Here is a 19,725-nt window from a genome sequence, read left to right on the forward strand (position 1 = left end):
CCCCCCCCCACCCCCGCCATCTCCCTGTGTCACTCTGGTGGATGGTGGAGGAGGTAGAGCTTGGGAAGGAGGGAGGGATGGGAAACGTGTATGTTTTAAAATTTTGTTTTATTTCTCATTATCCTACTCTGAATTTGGTTGGAAATAAATTCAGTTTATTTCCCCAAGTCTAGTTTATTTTGCCCATGATGGTAATCAGTGACTCCTTTTCCTTGGATGTCATTGGATGTCCTTGTCCTTGTCTCAGCTCATTAACCTTTTATCATAACATTCCCCTGTCCAGCGAGGAGGGTAGTGATAGAGCAGCTTTGGTGGGCATCTGGTATTCAGCCTGGTCAAACCACTACAGCAACACTCCTCCCAGATTCCCATTGTGTTCTACCTATTTTCCTGTTACCTAAAGAAGGATTTATATTTTTGTGTGTAAATATCTCTAGATTTCCTAAGGAGTCTGTTCTCATCTCAATAGTTTGTAAATGAAACTATAAGAACATCATTCTTCTCATATACTTTGCCTCTCTCTTTCAGATGCATGCAGACAGGAAGGCATGCTGAATAGTATGTTGTTTTCTTTGCAAGAGTTCCAAGGAGCATTTCTATCACTTCTACTTTACTAAATTTACTGTCAGTAAAAACACTGATGTTAACCTTCTTTCATGTCTAGCTATCCTCTTCTACTCAGGATGATTCTGCTTACTTTGAATCCTAGCACAATACTACTATTTTCCTGTACATTTTTACAGGAACCTGGGCTTAACTAGAATGTTTCCTTGTTTCATACATATGTGTGTTTCTTATAAAGTTGTATTGATGAAATGCTTTCTTGTAACAACAGCATTGAAAGAATCATAAGGATCATATTGTCAGGCCTTCAGGAAAAAAAAGTGACTAAAATGAAGTATCTCTCAAAATATATTTTCCACTGCTACTGTGATGTTTCAGAGCCATCCAGTCTTTCTGTCCACTGCCTTTTCACTCCTCTAGCAGATTTCCATCCACCTGAACAGGATCTACCAGGATTCAAACTGAAATGACATCTGTGTCACTTGGTAGAGACTGATGCTTTTCTCAAACAAATCCATTGCAATTCTAGGGAATGTAGCAGGATAATCTCATCCATAGATGTTTGACCTACTGATAGTAAGGTGACCTGCTGGAAGTGACATAGTGTGAGAGAAAATGTGCCCCAGGATCCTGTCCTGGTACCAGTCCAGACTGTTAATTTTGACAGTGGCCACAAGGGGCATGGCTGTAACTTGGAGGTTATTCTGTACCAGCTCATGTAATTTTCCAGTAACGGGAAAAGGGGCCCCTTTTCTGGTTCACATAATGTGGCAGAGGGAGTGGTTGAGTATTGTTGGAGCTTTTCCTCATGGTGAACATGTGAATCATTTGCCTCTTTCTTTGTACATATTTGTATTGTTGCTGCTACTGTTCATTGCCTTATTTCATTGCTGTTTCCAGTAAATTGTTCTTATCTCAGCCCTTTTGGGCCTCTGGTTCTCCTCTCCAGCCCACTGCAGGCAGGAGAAGGAGAGAAAGAGGAGATTAAGCAAGCAGTGCATGGTTTGGAATGATTCAGTGGGAACACTAAATTGGGGAATACCATTCTTAATCCACTACAGACTCATATGCATGAAGGAGTGGAGAATCCTGCCTCAATTCATATAAACTTGTCTTAGATGGTTATTTTCCCTGAGAAGTGACAGGCATCTCCAAAAGGGAGGAGACATTTAGTCAGGTACTTTGTGAGATGGTCAGTGGGAAACACTGAGGAGAAGAGCATGTCCTTCTCCTGTGTCCTGAATAGAGATTCTGGGAGAAGCCTTTTGATTACTTTGCTGTTGGCTCTTGAAATATGCCCAGGTGCTTCTGCCATTTTTTTTTTTTCAAGAGAAAGAAGGAAACCATCATGAGAAGAAGGGAATGAAGAATGCTGATGTCTGCTGTCTCTTACAGTGTAGGTCAGAGGTTTACTTATGGCTGTGAAGAAGCAGATAGAACTCAGGGAAAGACTGGGGGGCACAGTGCTATTCAGCGCCAATCAAACAGCAGGTATCAGCTGCTGAGCTGCATTATGGCTTCAGTCTGAAGTACCACATGCAGCAAAAGGGGCATGGGACCGTAAGGAGGGCTCCTGACCACTGCTGTGGGCTATGGCCTCAGGAAGGGGCTGGGAGAGTCAATTGTCATCCCAGTCCTTGGCTCTGAGGACAGCTTGTGTGAGAGATTTTGCACTGGAAGTTTGTTGTATGACACATACACACAACTGGTTTTATCCAGATGTGTATAGGAAGGAAGCAAGAGAGTGAACAAGCAAATAGAATATAAGAAGGTAGCAAGATAGTGAGCAAGAAAAAAACAGTATATGAATGCTGAAATTAACCATGTAGTTAACAACACTTGCCCAGGTCCATTGGTGTGTTGATCTTCTAGCAGACCTGTTATCATATATGATGACTCAGGGGCCAAGGATCTTAAACTCCTTTTCCTCTAACAGCTTCATACACAGCCCTACTGTGTTTGACTTCTCAATCAGGGTTGGAGGGAAATGCTGCATAAAAGGAAACAGGTAGTTGAACTAATTCCTATTCTCCACTCAGTATAGTTTAAGACACCTTTAAAGGAAATCTCTTTCAAGCTTTTTTTTTGATAAAACATTGTATCAGAGGTATATGACATGTGGAAACTCCAGTGGGGAAAAAAAAAGAGTATATGGTAAGTTACATATATGCAGGAAGAGTCTAGATTTGATTATTGTTTCTATTCTGAATACTATTCCCTGCTGAAATATATTATATTTTCAAAAAGAGAATGAAATAAATAAAAGGTTGAATTGTTGCCCCTATTCCTTCTTCTTGTGTTCTCTTTGCTCACGTAAGTCCACATCTTGATTTCATAAATACCCATCAGCTCCTGGGCTTTCTAAGGATTTGTATTTTTTTGTTCTTAGTATTGCCGATGTCTTGTCATATATTGCAGATTGGTTGTGCTTTGCCTGGTACCAGGAAAAAGCTGGGCATTTTAACCCATGGGTCTGTTTTCTTCAAAGGGAAGTAACATGATTTTAGATAGTGAAGGAATTTTCAGTATTTTTCATCTAAAAAACCCCCATGAAAGTCTGAAAGTGAACTATAAAAGAGAGAAAGGGAACGGGTAATAAAAATATAACTGAAAACAGTAGATCCAGTAAAAGACCTGACATTCAAATGTGTAAAAAGAACGTGAAACTATATTGCCATAATGCATTTTAGTCCAGAGCTGGAAAGTCAAGATCTGAGATCACTAATACATAATACCGACTTCGGATGGCAGGCAGTAACTGTACTTACTGATTACCATGAGAGGATTATCCATAGTATATTATTGCATAGCCTTTGTAACCTTTGACATGGAATGTTTGCACTATTGATTGCAATTTCTCCTATGCCCACATCAGTAATACCTTTATGACTCGCCAGCTGATAGCAGGAATCCAGGTGCACAAGGATGGTGAGCACTTAGACTCACAGTGAGACTGTGCTCAGGCTGGGTTTTGATTTCCAACTCTTCATTCAGTGTCTCAGGGTGTTCTCTCAATGCATACAGGCTCCCAGGCACTTGGTGTTTATTTAACTAGATTTAGGATTTGATTTTTCTTTCTCCAGGACATCTTTTCACTTTTTGGTGTGTGTGCCAAGAGGAGTTGCTGACCTAATGGAAGCAGTTGTGTGCTGGAGTAAAGCATGCAGGAAGAGGATAAAGAAAGCACTCCCATTCTTTTGAATGGTAACCCTAAATAACATTAGGGCATGTGACACCCTGCAAATACTTCGCTTTTTTTTTTTTTTCTTTTCATTCTAAACGAGATTCTTCAGAAGTCTTGTAATAGTTAAGTTTAGCAACAAAGGCTATTCACATGTTTAAATTGTAGCTGTCACAAGATCTTAAAACAGTAGCATGTATGATTGAAACATCAGGCCTCTGATTGCCTTCATATACTATTAATTTGACAAAAAATTCACTTGTAACTTTGTAAATGAGTTTTTACCAATCAAGTACACTTTTAGTTCTCTCTCTTCTCTGGAAAAGAGATTGCAGTTGGGTTTTTTCTCTTCTTAACTACAGTAACATCTTAAAACCTTAAAAAAAGATATGTATTAAAGAATCCCCAACTTGTATGTAATGGAAACTAGATCTTTTCTGGCTGATTTTGTCGTGAATGTATTATGTATGCCTTTGCAGTGAGGAGACATCAACTCTAAAATTATGCTAGTTTGAACTAATTTATTACAAGTCCTAGAAGATCTTTATTAAAGTAAGCAGAGGACAGAGGAAAGCTCTTGTGAGGACAAAGGTTGTTATTCTTTTGCTTAGTAGGAGGCTGAAAGTATTAACTTACTCTGGGATTTAACACCAAGGTATCTAATCTTAGTAAGTGTTGCAAGGAACAGGGCAAGGAAGTTAAGTTGCTCCTTATTCATTTTCAGGTACTAGAATGACATGTACACATTCATTCATTTGAAATGAGTGAAAATCTGTCTTGAAGTTAAAAGTCAATTTGTCTAATTAATAGTCTTATTGAATTGCACAGCTTTTAAGCCTTGCACCCTGGATGACTCACAGTTTAGAGAGGGAGACTGAGATAACAGGAGAAGACAGTTAATTTTAAAGTCAAGCATTGTCATCTTTATTGCTTCATAAGCTAAGATGTATGTTTATTAAGACCTACAGCAGTGATTTCATTTGATAGATTGTGGCGGTAGTGGCTTTTGTTTCTGAAGGCTGGTGGGAATTTGAGTAATTTTTGAGATCACTGGTCAGGGAACTGTTTATCTCTTGATACTGAGTTGAGTATTTATGTGGTAGTGACCTATGAGCTGATTAAAGTTGTGTGCTGGATTAGCATTAGCATAGTGTCTTACATTTTGCAGCATAAATATGTTGTCTGTTAAATTTGGATTGTCAATTTTATTCTGTATATTTGAGCCTGTAAAAATTCCTAGTCTAATTTTCGTGTTCGTTATTTAGCTCCTGAAATAAATACATTTAGACTAAAAGTTTCAATCTGTGTGTTTTAAAAAATGGGTTCTGGAATTCATTCTCTGCCATTTAACTAAACAGAACTTAATTCTCAAAAGTACTGAAAAGCTGTGCTGAATTCAATTAAAGCTCTGGAATTCATGCATGGGTTAAAATCCTGAGGATCAAGTCAGAGAGAGAACAAAAAAGGCCAGACAGGTCAGAGAACTTTCCCATAGAGAAAGGAAAGAGAAACTCCAGAAAGACATGAACAAAAGCACCAAGCAACTGTAGAAGTCATCCTGATGATTATGTGTATTTCTTCAGATGATGCTGCTGAAAATTAGTTCATATTCATTCTTTTAATCGGCCGTGTTTCATCCTTTATTCCTGCTGTAGATTGTGGGCAATATTTGCATCTCAATTTATTTCTCAGCCCATTGGCCATAATTAAAAATGGAATTTTGCACTCTCTAGAGTCCTTGTTGGAGATTTTGGCCTTGTTGAAGAAAGGGGATTAAATGTGATGATTTACTGAGCTCATGTACAGTCCCCTGAGTGGCACTGAGCCAAAAGAAAGCTGAAATTATATCCTGTCTGGCAACCACTTGCACCATGAGTAGAATAAATCCTATCCCTTGACTAAAACTCTGTCTTGTTCCAGCCAAATTTGCTTGAATTCCTGATGTGTGTGGGCTCTTGGTAGCCTAAAGTTAAGGTTGTAAAAGGCAGTGACTGCCTGCCAAGGCAATGTGCCTTTAAGATGTTGTACTCTATATTTGTGTGTTGTCATTGATGTGCCTTAGTCCATGTCTACTAATAGTACTAAAAAATTATTTCTTACAGTTATCACACTCCATCATCAGTTGGAAATTATGTTCAGAATCACAGATGTGACATTTGATCATTGCTCTTTCATCACTTTTCAGATTCTAAAGACTTTTTGGTACTAAAGTCAAACCGAAATACAGTCATAAATCTGGCAGAGAATTTGCTTTCTTGCTTTCTTCTGCTCTGCTAAATCAGAGAAATAAAAAAGGAAAGAATATGTGGCCATATACAGTTACTACCACAACATTCAAAAATTTCTTTGAGATGATTGTTCTGTGAGAGGAGATAGCAAGCTTTTGTTATCATATTTGCTAGGGTAAGCTTTCCAATTCAGGCATGGTGAAAACTTGCACCAGTTCAGTGACTCCAGTCTGTACAGATTAAGTATTTATTGCTGTTGTTTACTAAACCCTAGTTGCATAGTTGTTTCTGTTCATAATTGGAACTCCTTGTACATTACACACATTGTAGTGTCTTCAAGACTTTTTTTCAATTACTGAATCTGTGCTCTCCATATGCTATGATTTGCTAGGTTTGGTTTTTCAGGGCTCAGAAATGTTTTTAGCCTATACCACTTCCAAAGCATATAAGCCTTGTGTTGTCAAATGGTGATTACATGTAAAAGCTGCTTGTGGAACCCGTTTCCCTTGACAAATCCAGTTCATTAAGGTCATGCAACTTATACAAAAAATGTACAGTTTTTACAGTAAAGGATTTTTCAGTCTATCTCAAACCTTATTTGCATTTAATCTTTTGACTTCTCCTTGGACATCTTAAAATACTTAAAAGCTATCTGTGTCATCAATATATGATTCAACACAGGAAGCAATACATTTGGGTAAACTGAAAATAAAAGAAGCTGATTCTCTTTATATGTTCATATTCCAGACAGTCTGTTGTGTACCGGTCAGACAGAACTGTCTTGTCTCTGTCTTACTGAGAACAAATACCACAGACTGTTTGTAGTACTGCATTTTATTTAAATGGTATGCTCTGTCTCACCCCTGCAAAATGTATGGTATGTCCTAAGCCTGTGGTCCTGTCCTGAACCATCGTGTATCTGTAATCCCATTGGCCCAATTGTTATTCCATGCCCACTTTGAATTCCCCTCTAAGCTGTGCTACCGAAATCAGAGGCTCTCTTAGCCTCTCCTCCTCTCTTAGCCCTTCTCCTCCTCTCTTGGCCCTTCCCTCCCCTAGGCCCTCTCCCCCTCCCCCTTTCCCCTTTCCCCCTCAGTAACCGTGCTGCTCCCAGGGGTAGGACCCCCAGTAAACCCTCATTTAATTAGCCCCCTCAGAAGCTGTGTGGAGTCTCCTTGCCTGCCTGGCGCTGCCAGCCAACATCCAGCTTAGGGGGCTTTCCTGGGACTCCCTGGGGAACCCCCGCCCTCCAAATTAACTACATCAACTGTTGCCTTTGTTTTTGAAAGATTGTGAGCAGAAGGGAGAGTGTGGCAAAATTAATAACTGGGCATCATTCGTAATTTTATCCTTACTTAAAGATAAATGGGTCTGTGAAATGTATTTCCCAGGGCTGTGGTGGTGGAGAAGTCACAATTTCACCACTAAAATCAAGTAGAACACCACCAAACAATAAAGATGCACTCCAATGTCTATCAAAGTCAATAGGAAACTTAGTTTTTGAGTTTGAAGGGCATTGGACTGAACCCTGCAAGACAGTGTTAAAACATGTAGAAGTGATTAAATACTTATTCTTACCATACTGCAGTAATAAAGTTACAAAAATAGTAGGTGGATTTGAATTTAACCCACTGCATACCTTTTTATTGTTCTGTGTTTACATAATTGGTTGCATACAGTTGGATTAAGTGGCAATTTGCTTGATGGTTTGTGTTTGACTGTTGCTGTATGACATGCTCTTTTATAGTCTTGTTTCTCTGTATACAAAGTCTTCACATAGGCTGATAACAATCCTTACTTAAGTTAATACACTTGATTTTCTGTGAGAGCAAAGCTAACAGCTTCTGTGAGTTGTAGTGTTGCTATTTAGTAGTCTCAGTGTGGTACAATGCCTACCCTAGGAATACAGCTGAGAAAGGGGCTGCAGGCATGAGTGTCTCTTCTGCTGAGAGGATTAAGAGTGCTGCAGATCATGCATAGTCTGTTTTATGGGACTGGAAAGAGGTCAAGCTATCACCACTGCTGCTATGTCTGTTGTTGATCAGTGCTCTTTACCAAGAAAGCACAAATTGCTCCAAGCAACGTGCAGTCTAAACTTTAGAGTGCTGGCAGACATTCATATTAGGGTAGGGAATTTGAGGGCTAGCTGAAGGTGCAGAAGGGTAAATGTCATCCAGCTTGATATTTGCTATATACCAATGATTTGGGAATTTGGTTAGCCACTAATCTTTGACTTCAGAGATCTGTGGACAGTCAACATATTGGAGAGAGCAAACGGTTGTCTTGAAACAGATCAAACAGGGTGGTCTGAAAGGCAGTTAGTACCCAGGTTTCCCACATCTGCAAGATGTAATTTTAAAGGCATTGTATCTCAATTGCTTCTTGTGGTTGGCGGGCTGTGTTTAGAGAAACCCACTAACCAGTGCAAGGCAAAGTTGAGAGCTGGCCTATCTGGAGGTTTGATGTGATTATTTATAGGATTTATTTATTGCCTCAATTTCGTCTGTGCTGAATTAATGCCATGTTTTTAAGTAACTAAAATTTAAGAGGAATGTTTGCTATGAAAAGGTCGAGCATTTGGACTTAAGTTTTCTGGTAAATTGGATTTTGGAAATCAGGACTGAACAGAACACAATGAGCACTTTGTCCTGGCACAGCAGTCTGGATTTAGGCATTGCATGTTGTGACAAATGGTATGAATTTTATGGCTTCATTCCAGCAACAAGAAAAGGTGATCCTTTTGTCTCATCAGCCAGATAATATGGCACCATTCTATACACCTGGTATGAAGCCTACAATATGCAAATAAAGAAATTGAAAAACTTTCTTCTTTTACAAACTGAAATGTTGCTGTGCTGAGGATGGGGAAAACTGTAAATTTCGCTTTGAGAAGCATGCTGGAAGATGGATTTTCTTGCCCCTGTATGTCTGTAATCCTATTTTATAGCCACATTAGTACCTTTACTCATTCATTTATTTCACTGGTATTGCAAAACAACAAGGGAAGATGGAGTTTTCTGTTCTTTTAATGAGTGGAGCTCACTGGAGGTGATCTCAGTCAAAGTCTAGGATTTTGAAACCTCAGAGATGAAGATTATTTGATCTTTGCTTTTGCAGGAATAATTTAATTGCTTTCTATTAATTTAAAAGAAAATATTTTAATTGAAAACCACTTGATTTGTAGGTGGCCAAATTATTCCTCTGCTTTTGTGTATTGAAGAGTAGATCCCAAAAGAATAACTTTAAAAAAAAAAAATTTAGCTTCTGACTTGTTCATTGTAATGTGCTTATTCCTGTTTGACATGGAGAAAGATAAAGGAAGTAGAGAAACCTGTCTGCTGCGTTCAATCTGGTTTAATTGCATATTTAATTAAGTGATCTTGTTTAATTGAATGTATAATTGTTGTAGCTGGAAACTTGCTTGGCTATATGCATAGGTGAAATATGTGTTTGTCTTCTTATACAGAAAAGAGTCAAGGATGTCATCTCTCCAATTGTATTTGAAGCATCATACAGCCTTGGGGAACATGCAATAGAAAGAGGAAAAGAGGACAAGGAACTAACTACTCTGAAGCCCATTCTTCGCTGGAAGAAAGGACAAAAGATAGCACAAAGGAATCAGGTCAGATTTGGACTACATTATTTCCTAAGAAGTCCTGTGGCTGAACTTACAGCAGAGGTGGCTCTAAAAGTGGATTGCCAGCTCTGGGTCATTTGCACACAGTAACCTTTTTGTGCAATCTTTACTATTACTAACTCCAGTGCTGCTCTGTGACGTACTAAAGGCTTGAGTCTCCAAGGCTGGGCAGCACAAAGTGAGGTCACTTCTTGTTTCAGGGTGTTTGTGTTGGGAAGGGAAAGATGAGAAAGGTCCTACTCCTTCTGGTTCTTCCCTTAACGTAGGAGGTTCTTGTGAAAGGCTTGGTCCTGGCCTTCTTTCCAGGTTAAGTCTTTGTTAGTGCAGAAGGGGACATGGGAACTGTCTGAGGGGAGAACAGTGTGCAGAAGAACAAAAAATTTGTCTGACTGAACTATTCTCTTTTCTTGAGGACTTCACACATCCAGTCATGTGGCCAGAGAAACCTGCTCCTACTGTTATTGTAGGACAGCCCATGCTTCATTTCCCCTCCCCTCCCCTCCCTTCCCTTCCCCTGCCCTCCCCTCCCCTCCTCTTTTTTTAGCTATGAGAAGTCTGTCTGGAGTAGATGGTTAGATCTGGTTTTTAACCTTAACAAATTAATTTTCTATTGATACGATAGCATCATCATCTGGAGCATTACTTTCTGATTCTGCTCATAAGGTCCCTGAATGCTACTTAAAAAAACAGTAACTAAAACATTTTATTTGCTTCACTATGTAATCAAGTATTTTGAACTGTATTTAGTTATAATCCTTGCCCTTTAGAGGCATGACTTTTTATTCAAGTATGCTTTATTTTTATAAATTTATGCATGAAAGATCCATTCAAGAATTATTTGTTTTTGTGAAGAGGGATTGTGGGGCTGTTGTGTATATGAATTTTGTGTTGTTGCAACAATATGATGGGAATTTGTGGAGAACTTCGGAACTTTAACACTGCTGTAAACCTGACTGTTACATGAACAAAGCTTCTTATATTTTTTATTAGTGGGCTTAAACTCAAAAGGTTACACTTTGGGAATTTCTCTGACTTGTTTTCTTTTGCAATTTGGGTGGGAGGGAACCAGTTTAACAATCCTTTTCATTTGTTTTCCGGATGTTGTTCAATTAGATTAGTAAGAAAAGGATTTTGACCCTGGGCATGCTGGGAAGTGTCCTTTCAGCCAAGGCTGTGACAAGAGCTTCAGAGTTGGTGTGGCAGTCATGGTGACAAAGCCCTTATAAAGTAGCCTCAAGGCATGGTGCTGGGGTCCTCAAAGACTAAGTTCATGGGAAAACTGGAATGTAGCATTCTCTTTCAGAAGTCTTGTTATCTTGTAAGTCAAAATAGTTTTAAAAGGCCACAAGGGACAGTAGGAACCAAAATTAATATAATAATGGGTTGACATTTTCAAAGAATCTAATGATTATGGAGGAACCTTACGTTTTGGAAGTCCAGTTCAAGACTCTGTTGTTTTCTGTTTTCAGAAGATATGGCACAGATGAGGTCAGGTAGACAAAATCAGTGTAAATACTAATGTCTTTAAATATAGCTAGTTTTGTGTTGTTTTCAAAAGCCCTGGATCTTGCTGATCCAGAAGTGACTTTCCATTAGCCTCTTTGTTGCCTCCCAAATCCAGTTGCTACCTTCATCCACAGGAAAAAGCGAGTAAGTCTTCTTCCTTCAGGAAAATGATTGTGTGTTTAGAACTGCGTTTGGTTTAGTTATTTGTAAATGGTTTGTACTATAACATTTATTTTTGTATACCCACTGCATAAATACATGTTAACCAAGAAGGAGAAAACTATCCTGCCAAATACAGTGGGGACTTGTTCTTAGTAGTATCCAGGAATGTATCTTTGAGTTCAAAATGTGGTAGGCTAGAATTCTGCCTGTTCTAAATACTGTAATAAAATCACCAGCTACTATGTGGATGGAGATACCATTTTATTTTAGGAAAATATTCTCAGTAGATTTAGTTGTGTTAGTTAAAAGAAGAGATAGAAAATGTCCACAACCTTCTCTTCCTACTGTGCCACTGATTTGCAGTGAAAATTTGTGCCCAGTGTTGCACTTCTGGGTGAGTGAGACTGCATGTTTCTTGGATGAACTTCACCTTTTTAAAGCAGAGGTCTGTTTTTTGAAATACTTGTGTTTAAAAAGCTGTTAAGTAAATTAATTAGCTGTGAAATGGATTAATTCCCCTGTAGTTCTCCTCAGCTGGAAAAGTTTGGTATACAGTCTTCCTTAGCCTTTAGCGCCGCAAGGGGTTGTTGTGACCAAGGTACAGAACCCAGAATTGGTCTTGTTAAACCTCAAACCACTGGCCTCAACCCATTGATCCAGCCTGTCCAGATCTATATGCAGAGCTCTCCTACCCTCTAGCAGATCAACACTCGCACCCAACTTGGTGCTGTCCACAAACTTATTGAGGGTGCATTTGATCCCCTTGTACAGATCATCAATAACCGTATTTAACAGGACTGGTCCCAGTAGTGGAGACCTGGGGAACCCCACTAGTGTCTGGCCACCAACTGCTTCCAGCACCATTCACGAACATTCTCTGGGCCTAGCCATCTACCCAGTTCTTAACATGGCAAAGAATGCACCTCTCCAAACCATGGGCTGCCAGCTTCTCCAGGAGAACATTGTGGGAGATGGTCTTTGCTGAAGTCCAGGTCGACAACATCCACAGCCTTCCCCACATCCACCAAGTGGGTCACCTGGTCATAAAAAGAGATCAGGCTGGTTAGGCAGGGCTGCCCCTCCTAAACCTAGATTGGCTGGGCCTAATTGCCTGGTTGTCCTGTATGTGCCATGTGATAGTTGCCTTTTTCCTAACTTGCTGGAAATGAAACTCAAGATGATTTTACTAAGGAGATAATATAAGAGCAGATCTTTATTTGAAGGTTTTCAGAGGCAGTTATGGAGAGATGTCCAGAAAAGCCCACCCCACAGAGATGAGTATATATAGGTTTTGGGAAATTAGAATAATTGATAAAAAGCACTCATTAGGAGGACAAGTGGTGATTCAATTTCCTCCCAGGTCAAACCCCTTCTCTGGAGCCCCCCCTTGGTACGAGCTGTACTTAGTCTATGAAATGTATCTCAAAGAGTTGCTCTCGGCCTTGGTTTCCAGGAAAAAAAACAAGATAGCACGGGGGCTTTGCACTTCTCGGGGCTTGGAGCTCTGGAATTTGTTTTGTCTTCCTGCCCAGGGAAAGGCCGTGGAAAATTACTGGGAAAACTAACTAGTACAGTAGGCTACAGAGATACAAATACATGAGCGAAGAATACTGAGAACATAAAAGAAAAAAAGGCAAACCCAAACCAGCATCATGATCACACTCAAGATGTGAGTCGCACTCAGTTCCATAATTGTGTCAGGCATTGAGATCAGGCTAGCAGGCCTGTAGTTTCCTGGATCTTTCTTTTGGCCTTCTTATGGATGGGCATCACATTGTCCAGCTTCCAGTCACCTGCGACCTCTCTAGTTGGCCAGGACTAATGGTAAATGATGGAGAGCAGCTCTTCTGACAGCTTCCTCATCAGCCTAGAATGGATCCCATCTGGTCCCATAGACTTGTGAGTATCAAAGTGGCTCAGCATGTCCCTGACTGCTTCCTTTTGGATTACAGGGGATCAATTCTGCTTCCTGTCTCTGTCTACCACCTTTGAGATCTGGTTGCCATGAGGATAACTGGCCTTACTGTTAAAGAATGATGCAAAGAAGGCGTTACCTCAACCTTTTCCTCAATCTTGGTGACTATGATCCCCTTGCATCCAATGGTGATTGTCATTGGCCCTCCTTTTGTTGTTCATCTATTTATAAAAACATTTCTATTATCTTCTACAGCAGTGGCTAGATTAAGCTCTAGCTGAGCTTTCACCTTCCTAATTTTCTTTCTACATGGTGTAACGACATTTATATACCTTTCTTGACTGCCACTTCTTCCAAAGGTCATAAACCCAAGTTCCAGTGAAAGCTCCATGTTCAGCCAGGCTGTTCTTCTTCCCCAGTTCAATATTGGGCACATAGGGAGGGTATTTTCCTAAACCCTTAGGACTTCCTTCTTAAAGTATGTCCAGCTTTCCTGGACTCCCTTCTTATTAAGGAATTTTTTCTAGGGGGCTCTCTGAATAAGTGTCCTGCCTCCTGAAAATCCAAGGTGGAGATTTTGTTGACCCCTTCCTTACTTCACCAAGAATTGAACACTCCATTATATCATGGTCACTGTGCCAAAGATGTCATCTGACCACCACATTTCCCACCAGCCCTTCTGTTTGTAAAAAGCAGGTCTAGCAGAGTACCCACCTTGCTAAGCTCACTTACCAGTTGTGTCAGGAAGTTGTCTTCCACACACTCAAGAAACCTTCTAGACTGCCTCCCCTCCACTGTGTTGAGTTTCCAGCAGGCATCCCACAAGTTAGTCTCCCACAAGAACAAGGGCTAACCATTGTGAAACATCAGCCAGAGGCTTACAGAATAGTTCATCCATCCCTTCATCCTGGTTGGGTTGTCTGTAATAGACTCCTACCAGGATGTCTGTGTTGTTGGCCTTCCCCCGATTCTTACCCACAGATACTCAGTCTTGTCATCATTATCCTTGATAGAAAGTTGAAAGACTGCTTAATGTACAGAGCCACACCATCAACTCTTTCTCCCTGCCTCATAGAATCATAGAATCGTCAAGGTTGGAAGAGACCTTTAAGATCATCAAGTCCAGCAATCAACCCAATACTATAACTGCAACCCCTAAACCACTAAACATCAGTTTACTAAACAACACCAGTGCCAGATCCAGATAATTCTTAAATACCTCCAGGGATAGTGACTCCATCAAAGCCCTGGACAACCTTTTCCAATGTCTGACCACCCTTTTTCTAATATCTAATCTGAATTTCTTCTGTCTCAGCTTAATTCCACTGCAGGCACAGTAGAAGAGACTGGCCCCCACCTCAATACAGCCTCCTTTCAGGTAGTTGTAGACACCAATGAGGTCCCGCCTAAGCCCCTCTTCTCAACAAACCCAGCTCCTCAGCCATTCATCCTAAGACACTTTTTCCAGACCTTTCAGAAGCCTTGTTGCCCTTCCTTGGAGATGCTCCAGCATTTCATTGTCCTTTTTAAAGTGACATGCCTAGATCTGAACACAGTACTTGAGATATCGCCTCACCAGTGCCAGATACAGGAGGGTGATCTCTGCCCTGGACCTGCTGGCCACACTGTTCTTCATACAGGCCAGGATGCCATTGATCTTCTTGGCCACCTGGGCACACTGCTGGCTCATATTGAGCATCCTCAGGTCCCTTTCTACTGAACAGCTCTTGAGCCACTCTTCCCTGATCTTGTAGTGCTGCATGGGCTTGCTGGAACACAAATGCAGAACCCAGCACTTCATGCTGAACCTCATGCTGTTTTCCTCCGCCCATTGACTGAGTCTGTCTCCATCTACCTGCAGAGAGCAGTTCAACCCTCCCACCCAATCTGATGTGTTCTGCAAATTTACTGAGGGTACACTCTATGCCCCCATCCAGATCACCAATAACTATTTTTAAAAGGACCAGCCCTAAAACTGAGCCCCAGGGAGCACCACTAGTGACTGGCCACCAACTGGATTTAGCTTCATTCACTGTAAGTCTCTGGGTCCAGCTGCACAGCCAGTTTTTTACCTATCGAAGATTCCACCTTCTGAAGTACTTGTAACCATGAATTGCAGCACTCCAGTATTGTGAGTCATCCCACTTCGTTTCCATGATGGCAACTACATCATAGCTTTCCCATTGCACAACGGCCTCCAGCTTCTCTTGTTTGTTATGATACTGTGTGCATCTGTGTAGGTGCACTTCAGCTTGGGCTATTGATTTCACCCTCAACAGTGGTATGCTGCCCCTAGGCTCATCTCTAATGAGCCTGGTCTTATTCCCTTCCACCTTCAAACCTAGTGCTTTGATAAAGTCTCTGTGGAGCCGAGGGAGCTTGATAGCTAACCTTCATCCCCTGCACCATGCAGTACTAGCACATTGGTTTCATTCCTCTAGTGTGCCTGCCTTTGTCATCTCACTCCACCACTCAGTTAGAGGTATTGTAGAAATCATGTATTCTCATTTTAGCCAGCACATCTAATGAAATCCGGGAATGTTTTTCACAGTAATAATTGCTCTTCTAGTGGGAATTTAAATCAGCCACTTTGTTTGTCTCAGCAACATATATAAATGGACTGTTTCCAGGAGTAGTATAGTAAAGCATGCGATGCCTCGAAAGAGTCAGTCTATATTTCTTTTTCTATGGTCAGTAGACATGTAGGTAATAGCTTTATTTTTCAGGCAACTTGAAGGTTTAAAATCAAAATAAATTCAGGTCTAAAATCAAGCTCCTGTATCGATAATTAGGCACATTGATGTAATTGGTTTGTAAAGCTATACACAGAAAATACTTCCTAGAAAAGTTAGTGAGAGTTGTTGTTTACAGCTCAGCATTTGAAAATTGGATCATATATCCTGGTTTCTAAATAAGAGCCAGGAACTCAGGTTCACCAGATAACATGTTTATAACCAGATAGCATCAATATCTAAAAGCTAAATAATTATTAGAATGACAAGCCCCTTTATTGAATTGTTTTTGCGTTACTAACATGATCTAATTGCTAAGTCATCTCTGCGCATACCGCAGGGTTGGTGACAATTTACTGGAAATCAGTGTAGAGATTGAAGTACTGTATTCTTAATCCTGATTATTTTGCATAGCGTAGGTATTCCTGCAGAAGTCCATGGCACAGTTTATGAAATTAAAGGAATAGATCCACAAATACCAAAGGCCAGCTCTGCCATTTTTTAAGGGACGCCATCTGAACCTTTTGTAGACTGATATGTGAGGAAGTTGTTAAATGTCTGATCTAGAGTGAATCGCTGTTCTCTTATCCAGTCCATAAAATGACATATTTTCAAGGGTACTTTTGAGAATTCTGTTTCTCTCCCTTCTCTTCAAATAATGACCTTCAGCTGTTGCTTTCTGTGTTCCCTTTCTGTGAAAGCATAGGCAGAACTCTTACTAGAATAGAGCTGGAAACCTCTCAAACTCTTGATAGTTCAGTTTGGCAACAACCTGAAATTTCCATGTGCTTTCCTGAATTTTGGTAGGTTGGATATTTTGAAAAGCTGTTTTTCCCCCCCTTAATTTATTGAAAGATTTCCAGTATTTTCTGTGGACTGGAGTGGCACAGGATATACTTTATTTTTTATGTTCCCTGTTGCCTTCTGGAAGTAGTTCCAGAAGCATGTATTTGTTTAATTTTAGATAGCCATTGAAAGGAAGTGAAGCAGTTTAGTAAGCCTGGTATGAAATCATAGATCACCTTCCTCAGAGCACAAAACTCTGATCATTAGGCTGGAGCCAGGCTCCTTCTTACTTGTTTTACCTCCTATCAGCTTTCAGTAGAGTCCACTACCAGCAAGAAGGAAAAGGAGAATATCTACATGCCCAGTACCCAGCAGCTTTATGCTCAGGATGGCTTAGGAGGCAGGAACTAGAGATCTATCGCTCTCCTACTTTCTCCTACATTTACCCCTAGCCTTTACCACAAAATGTGGAATTTAGTCCTTACGCTTCTCTTCAAGAGACATAATGGACAAAAGATACTTGCTCTGAGGCCCTGATCTACCTATGTAGACATATTCCCTTCCTGATCAGCTCTAGATCTCTCCTTACAGTAGGTTTGATTGTGTACAGATGTGTATATTCACTTTTTATAATGAGTGTACTTTAATGTAGGCTTTTTGGCTTACCCTCTGGAGGACGTGGGTGCCATCCATCTTTCCTAACCCCTCAGGGAGATATCTGTCACATTACTGGACATCCCAAGGAGCATAATCTTTTTTACTCAGTAAAGTTGCCACGCAGAATTTGGGAAAACTGTGTTTGTCAACAAGATTTGGTGACTTGGAGGGAGTGACTTGCTCTGGAATAATTTCCCAAAGCTGCTGGGTTCTGTGCAGCAGTAGAGAGAGCAGAGAGGAATCATGAACCCTGGAAATGCTAGGTTTTGTCTCTTCTTTGCTGAACATCTGGTGATAGTAGGAAGTCTGAGAGACTCACTGAGAATGAACTTTACACTAGTTTTGTGTTTATAGAGTGATGATGTGTCCTAGAATCATTGAGGTTATCCTGTCACTGTTACTGGGCACACAAACATCCATTTTTCTCGTGGAAATGCTAGACAACTGTGTGGTGGCCTTGAGATAAGGGATGCAGCTGTGTTTCTCATGGCAATTTTTGCCCTGATCTCCACCCCTCATCTCATACTCCTCAATTTATGTATGTATTTCTTATGTAAGGAAGCTTCCTGGCCATCTCTACATATATTCAAACCTGTGAGGTATTTGGTACAGTGTTAGTGGAATACAATTAAATTTCATAAAACCACTGTTCGGAATTGCCCCTCTTCACCCTGGGTAACAGTAACGGCAAAAATTATGAGCTGCTTCCACAGTTAGTTTCATCCTACTTCCTTTTTAAAATTTTGAATAACACATACAACCCATAGATTACCTTCTTCAACAATTTTAATATTTAAAGACCTCTATAAATCCTCAAAGCTGGTATTGTAAAGCTGCAACCAATTTAAAGATTGCTTGGAGTTAAAATTAGTGGTAATGTTGTGGTAGGGTCTGCACCATATCCCAGGAATGGATTCCTGCTCTAACAACATGCAGTGTTAAGTTAGATACAGTTTCTGACCCAAAGAAATTGCAGCTCAAGTAGACCAAGTAAGGGCACAGTAACAATATACACGTAGTGTTCGTAAATGCTATGGTACTTTAAAGTGTATTTACTTCTTTATTGTTTGGGAGGAATTTAAACAGCCAGGAATTAGTCAACGTGAAAGGTAGAAGTATCAAAAGGGTGGGGAAGAAAAGGCTCATGTTAGCAGAGAAGAAAATGGAGGAAATAGACTGTGAGGAGCTGGAGGCTCAAGACTCTAGAAGACATATAAAAAGGGAAGGTGGAGTAGAGTCCAGGTAGACCAGGGAAATAGTGGAAAATAGCAAAATAGTTCACAGATGTTATTAACTGGGCTGCTGAATCAGTTGGGCCTGCATCTGTGGATCCTAGGAGCCTCTTGGACTGGAAATCCAGACCAGCCCGCTGTTTTGAGGTGAGAGAGCTCCCCCAAACCCAAACAGGTTCAAGATCCTCCACAGTAGAAAACCGTTCACTCCTACACAGCTACAGATCTTGAAGCTCACCACCCTTAATATCTTTCTCCCAACTCAGTGTTGTGTGGTAACCTGGGTATCTATGACAAGGAAGCATTACCAATGTATTTCAAAGTAGCTTGCTCTCTAGTACATGATATGCTGAAAGAGATACATTCTCAGCGATTTTAGAAAATGAAGTATTAGTTCATTCTTTCTGAGTAAGGGTAACTATAGATTTAGTAAGAAAATTCCAGGATTATTAGATAGTTACTTAAATGTACTTACAGTATTTTGTACTTTGAAAAATCCAGATAATTTCTTTGATTGCTGTGTGCACTTTGCCAAGATTTCTGCAATTCAAACAGAGAAATTGACAGACTAGAATTTTTTTACAGTTTATTATTCTTTCTCCTCTGAGAGTTACCATCAGTCTTTCCTATGTGAAACTACTACAGTGGTTTGAGGATTAATTCTGAGGACTTTTGAAACTATACCTCTGAAATGTGCCATGTTTGAGAGGGAAGCCTAATGCCAATTCCTGTCTCATGATTTGTTCTTGACCTTTGGTTGTGGTAGTCTTTTTAAGGACAAAGGGTAAGTTCAGTCTTCATTTCTAAATCCCTAAAAAATTTCACTTCTGAGATTCTGAGAAAGCAAAAGGTAGGGAAGAAAAATGAAAGAGCAAAGTAAATAGCTCGGATCAGCTGGCCACCTTCCACCTTTCTTCTTTTGAAACAGCACAGTTTGATATCTGTTATCAAACTGACGCCTTAAAGAACCTAGAAATAAAACAACACACTTTCAAGACAACATTAGTGTAGGAGGTAATATAAAGGCTGATCTTCACTGGAGGCCTCCAGGAGGAGATATAGAAAATGCCCACCCCCACACAGAGTAAAAACAGTTTTATAGGTTTAGCAAATTAGCATAGCTAA

At 40.3% G+C, this 19,725-nt stretch overlaps 1 protein-coding gene across 1 annotated transcript in view; it reads left to right on the forward strand.

The window, feature by feature from the left end:
• Nucleotides 1-19,725, forward strand: part of LOC121353949 (integrin alpha-9-like) — a gene marked incomplete at its 5' end in the record, with an annotated part of 178,084 nt that overhangs the window by 49,269 nt on the left and 109,090 nt on the right. Inside the window, one exon of the mRNA XM_041468170.1 lies at nucleotides 9,440-9,595. Within this exon, the coding sequence (XP_041324104.1) occupies nucleotides 9,440-9,595 (156 nt within the window). The remainder of the gene's footprint in view (nucleotides 1-9,439; nucleotides 9,596-19,725) is intronic.

Source organism: Pyrgilauda ruficollis, unplaced genomic scaffold (assembly GCF_017590135.1).
Source record: "Pyrgilauda ruficollis isolate IOZ18807 unplaced genomic scaffold, ASM1759013v1 scaffold213, whole genome shotgun sequence".
In the NCBI taxonomy this organism is placed as follows: domain Eukaryota; kingdom Metazoa; phylum Chordata; class Aves; order Passeriformes; family Passeridae; genus Pyrgilauda; species Pyrgilauda ruficollis.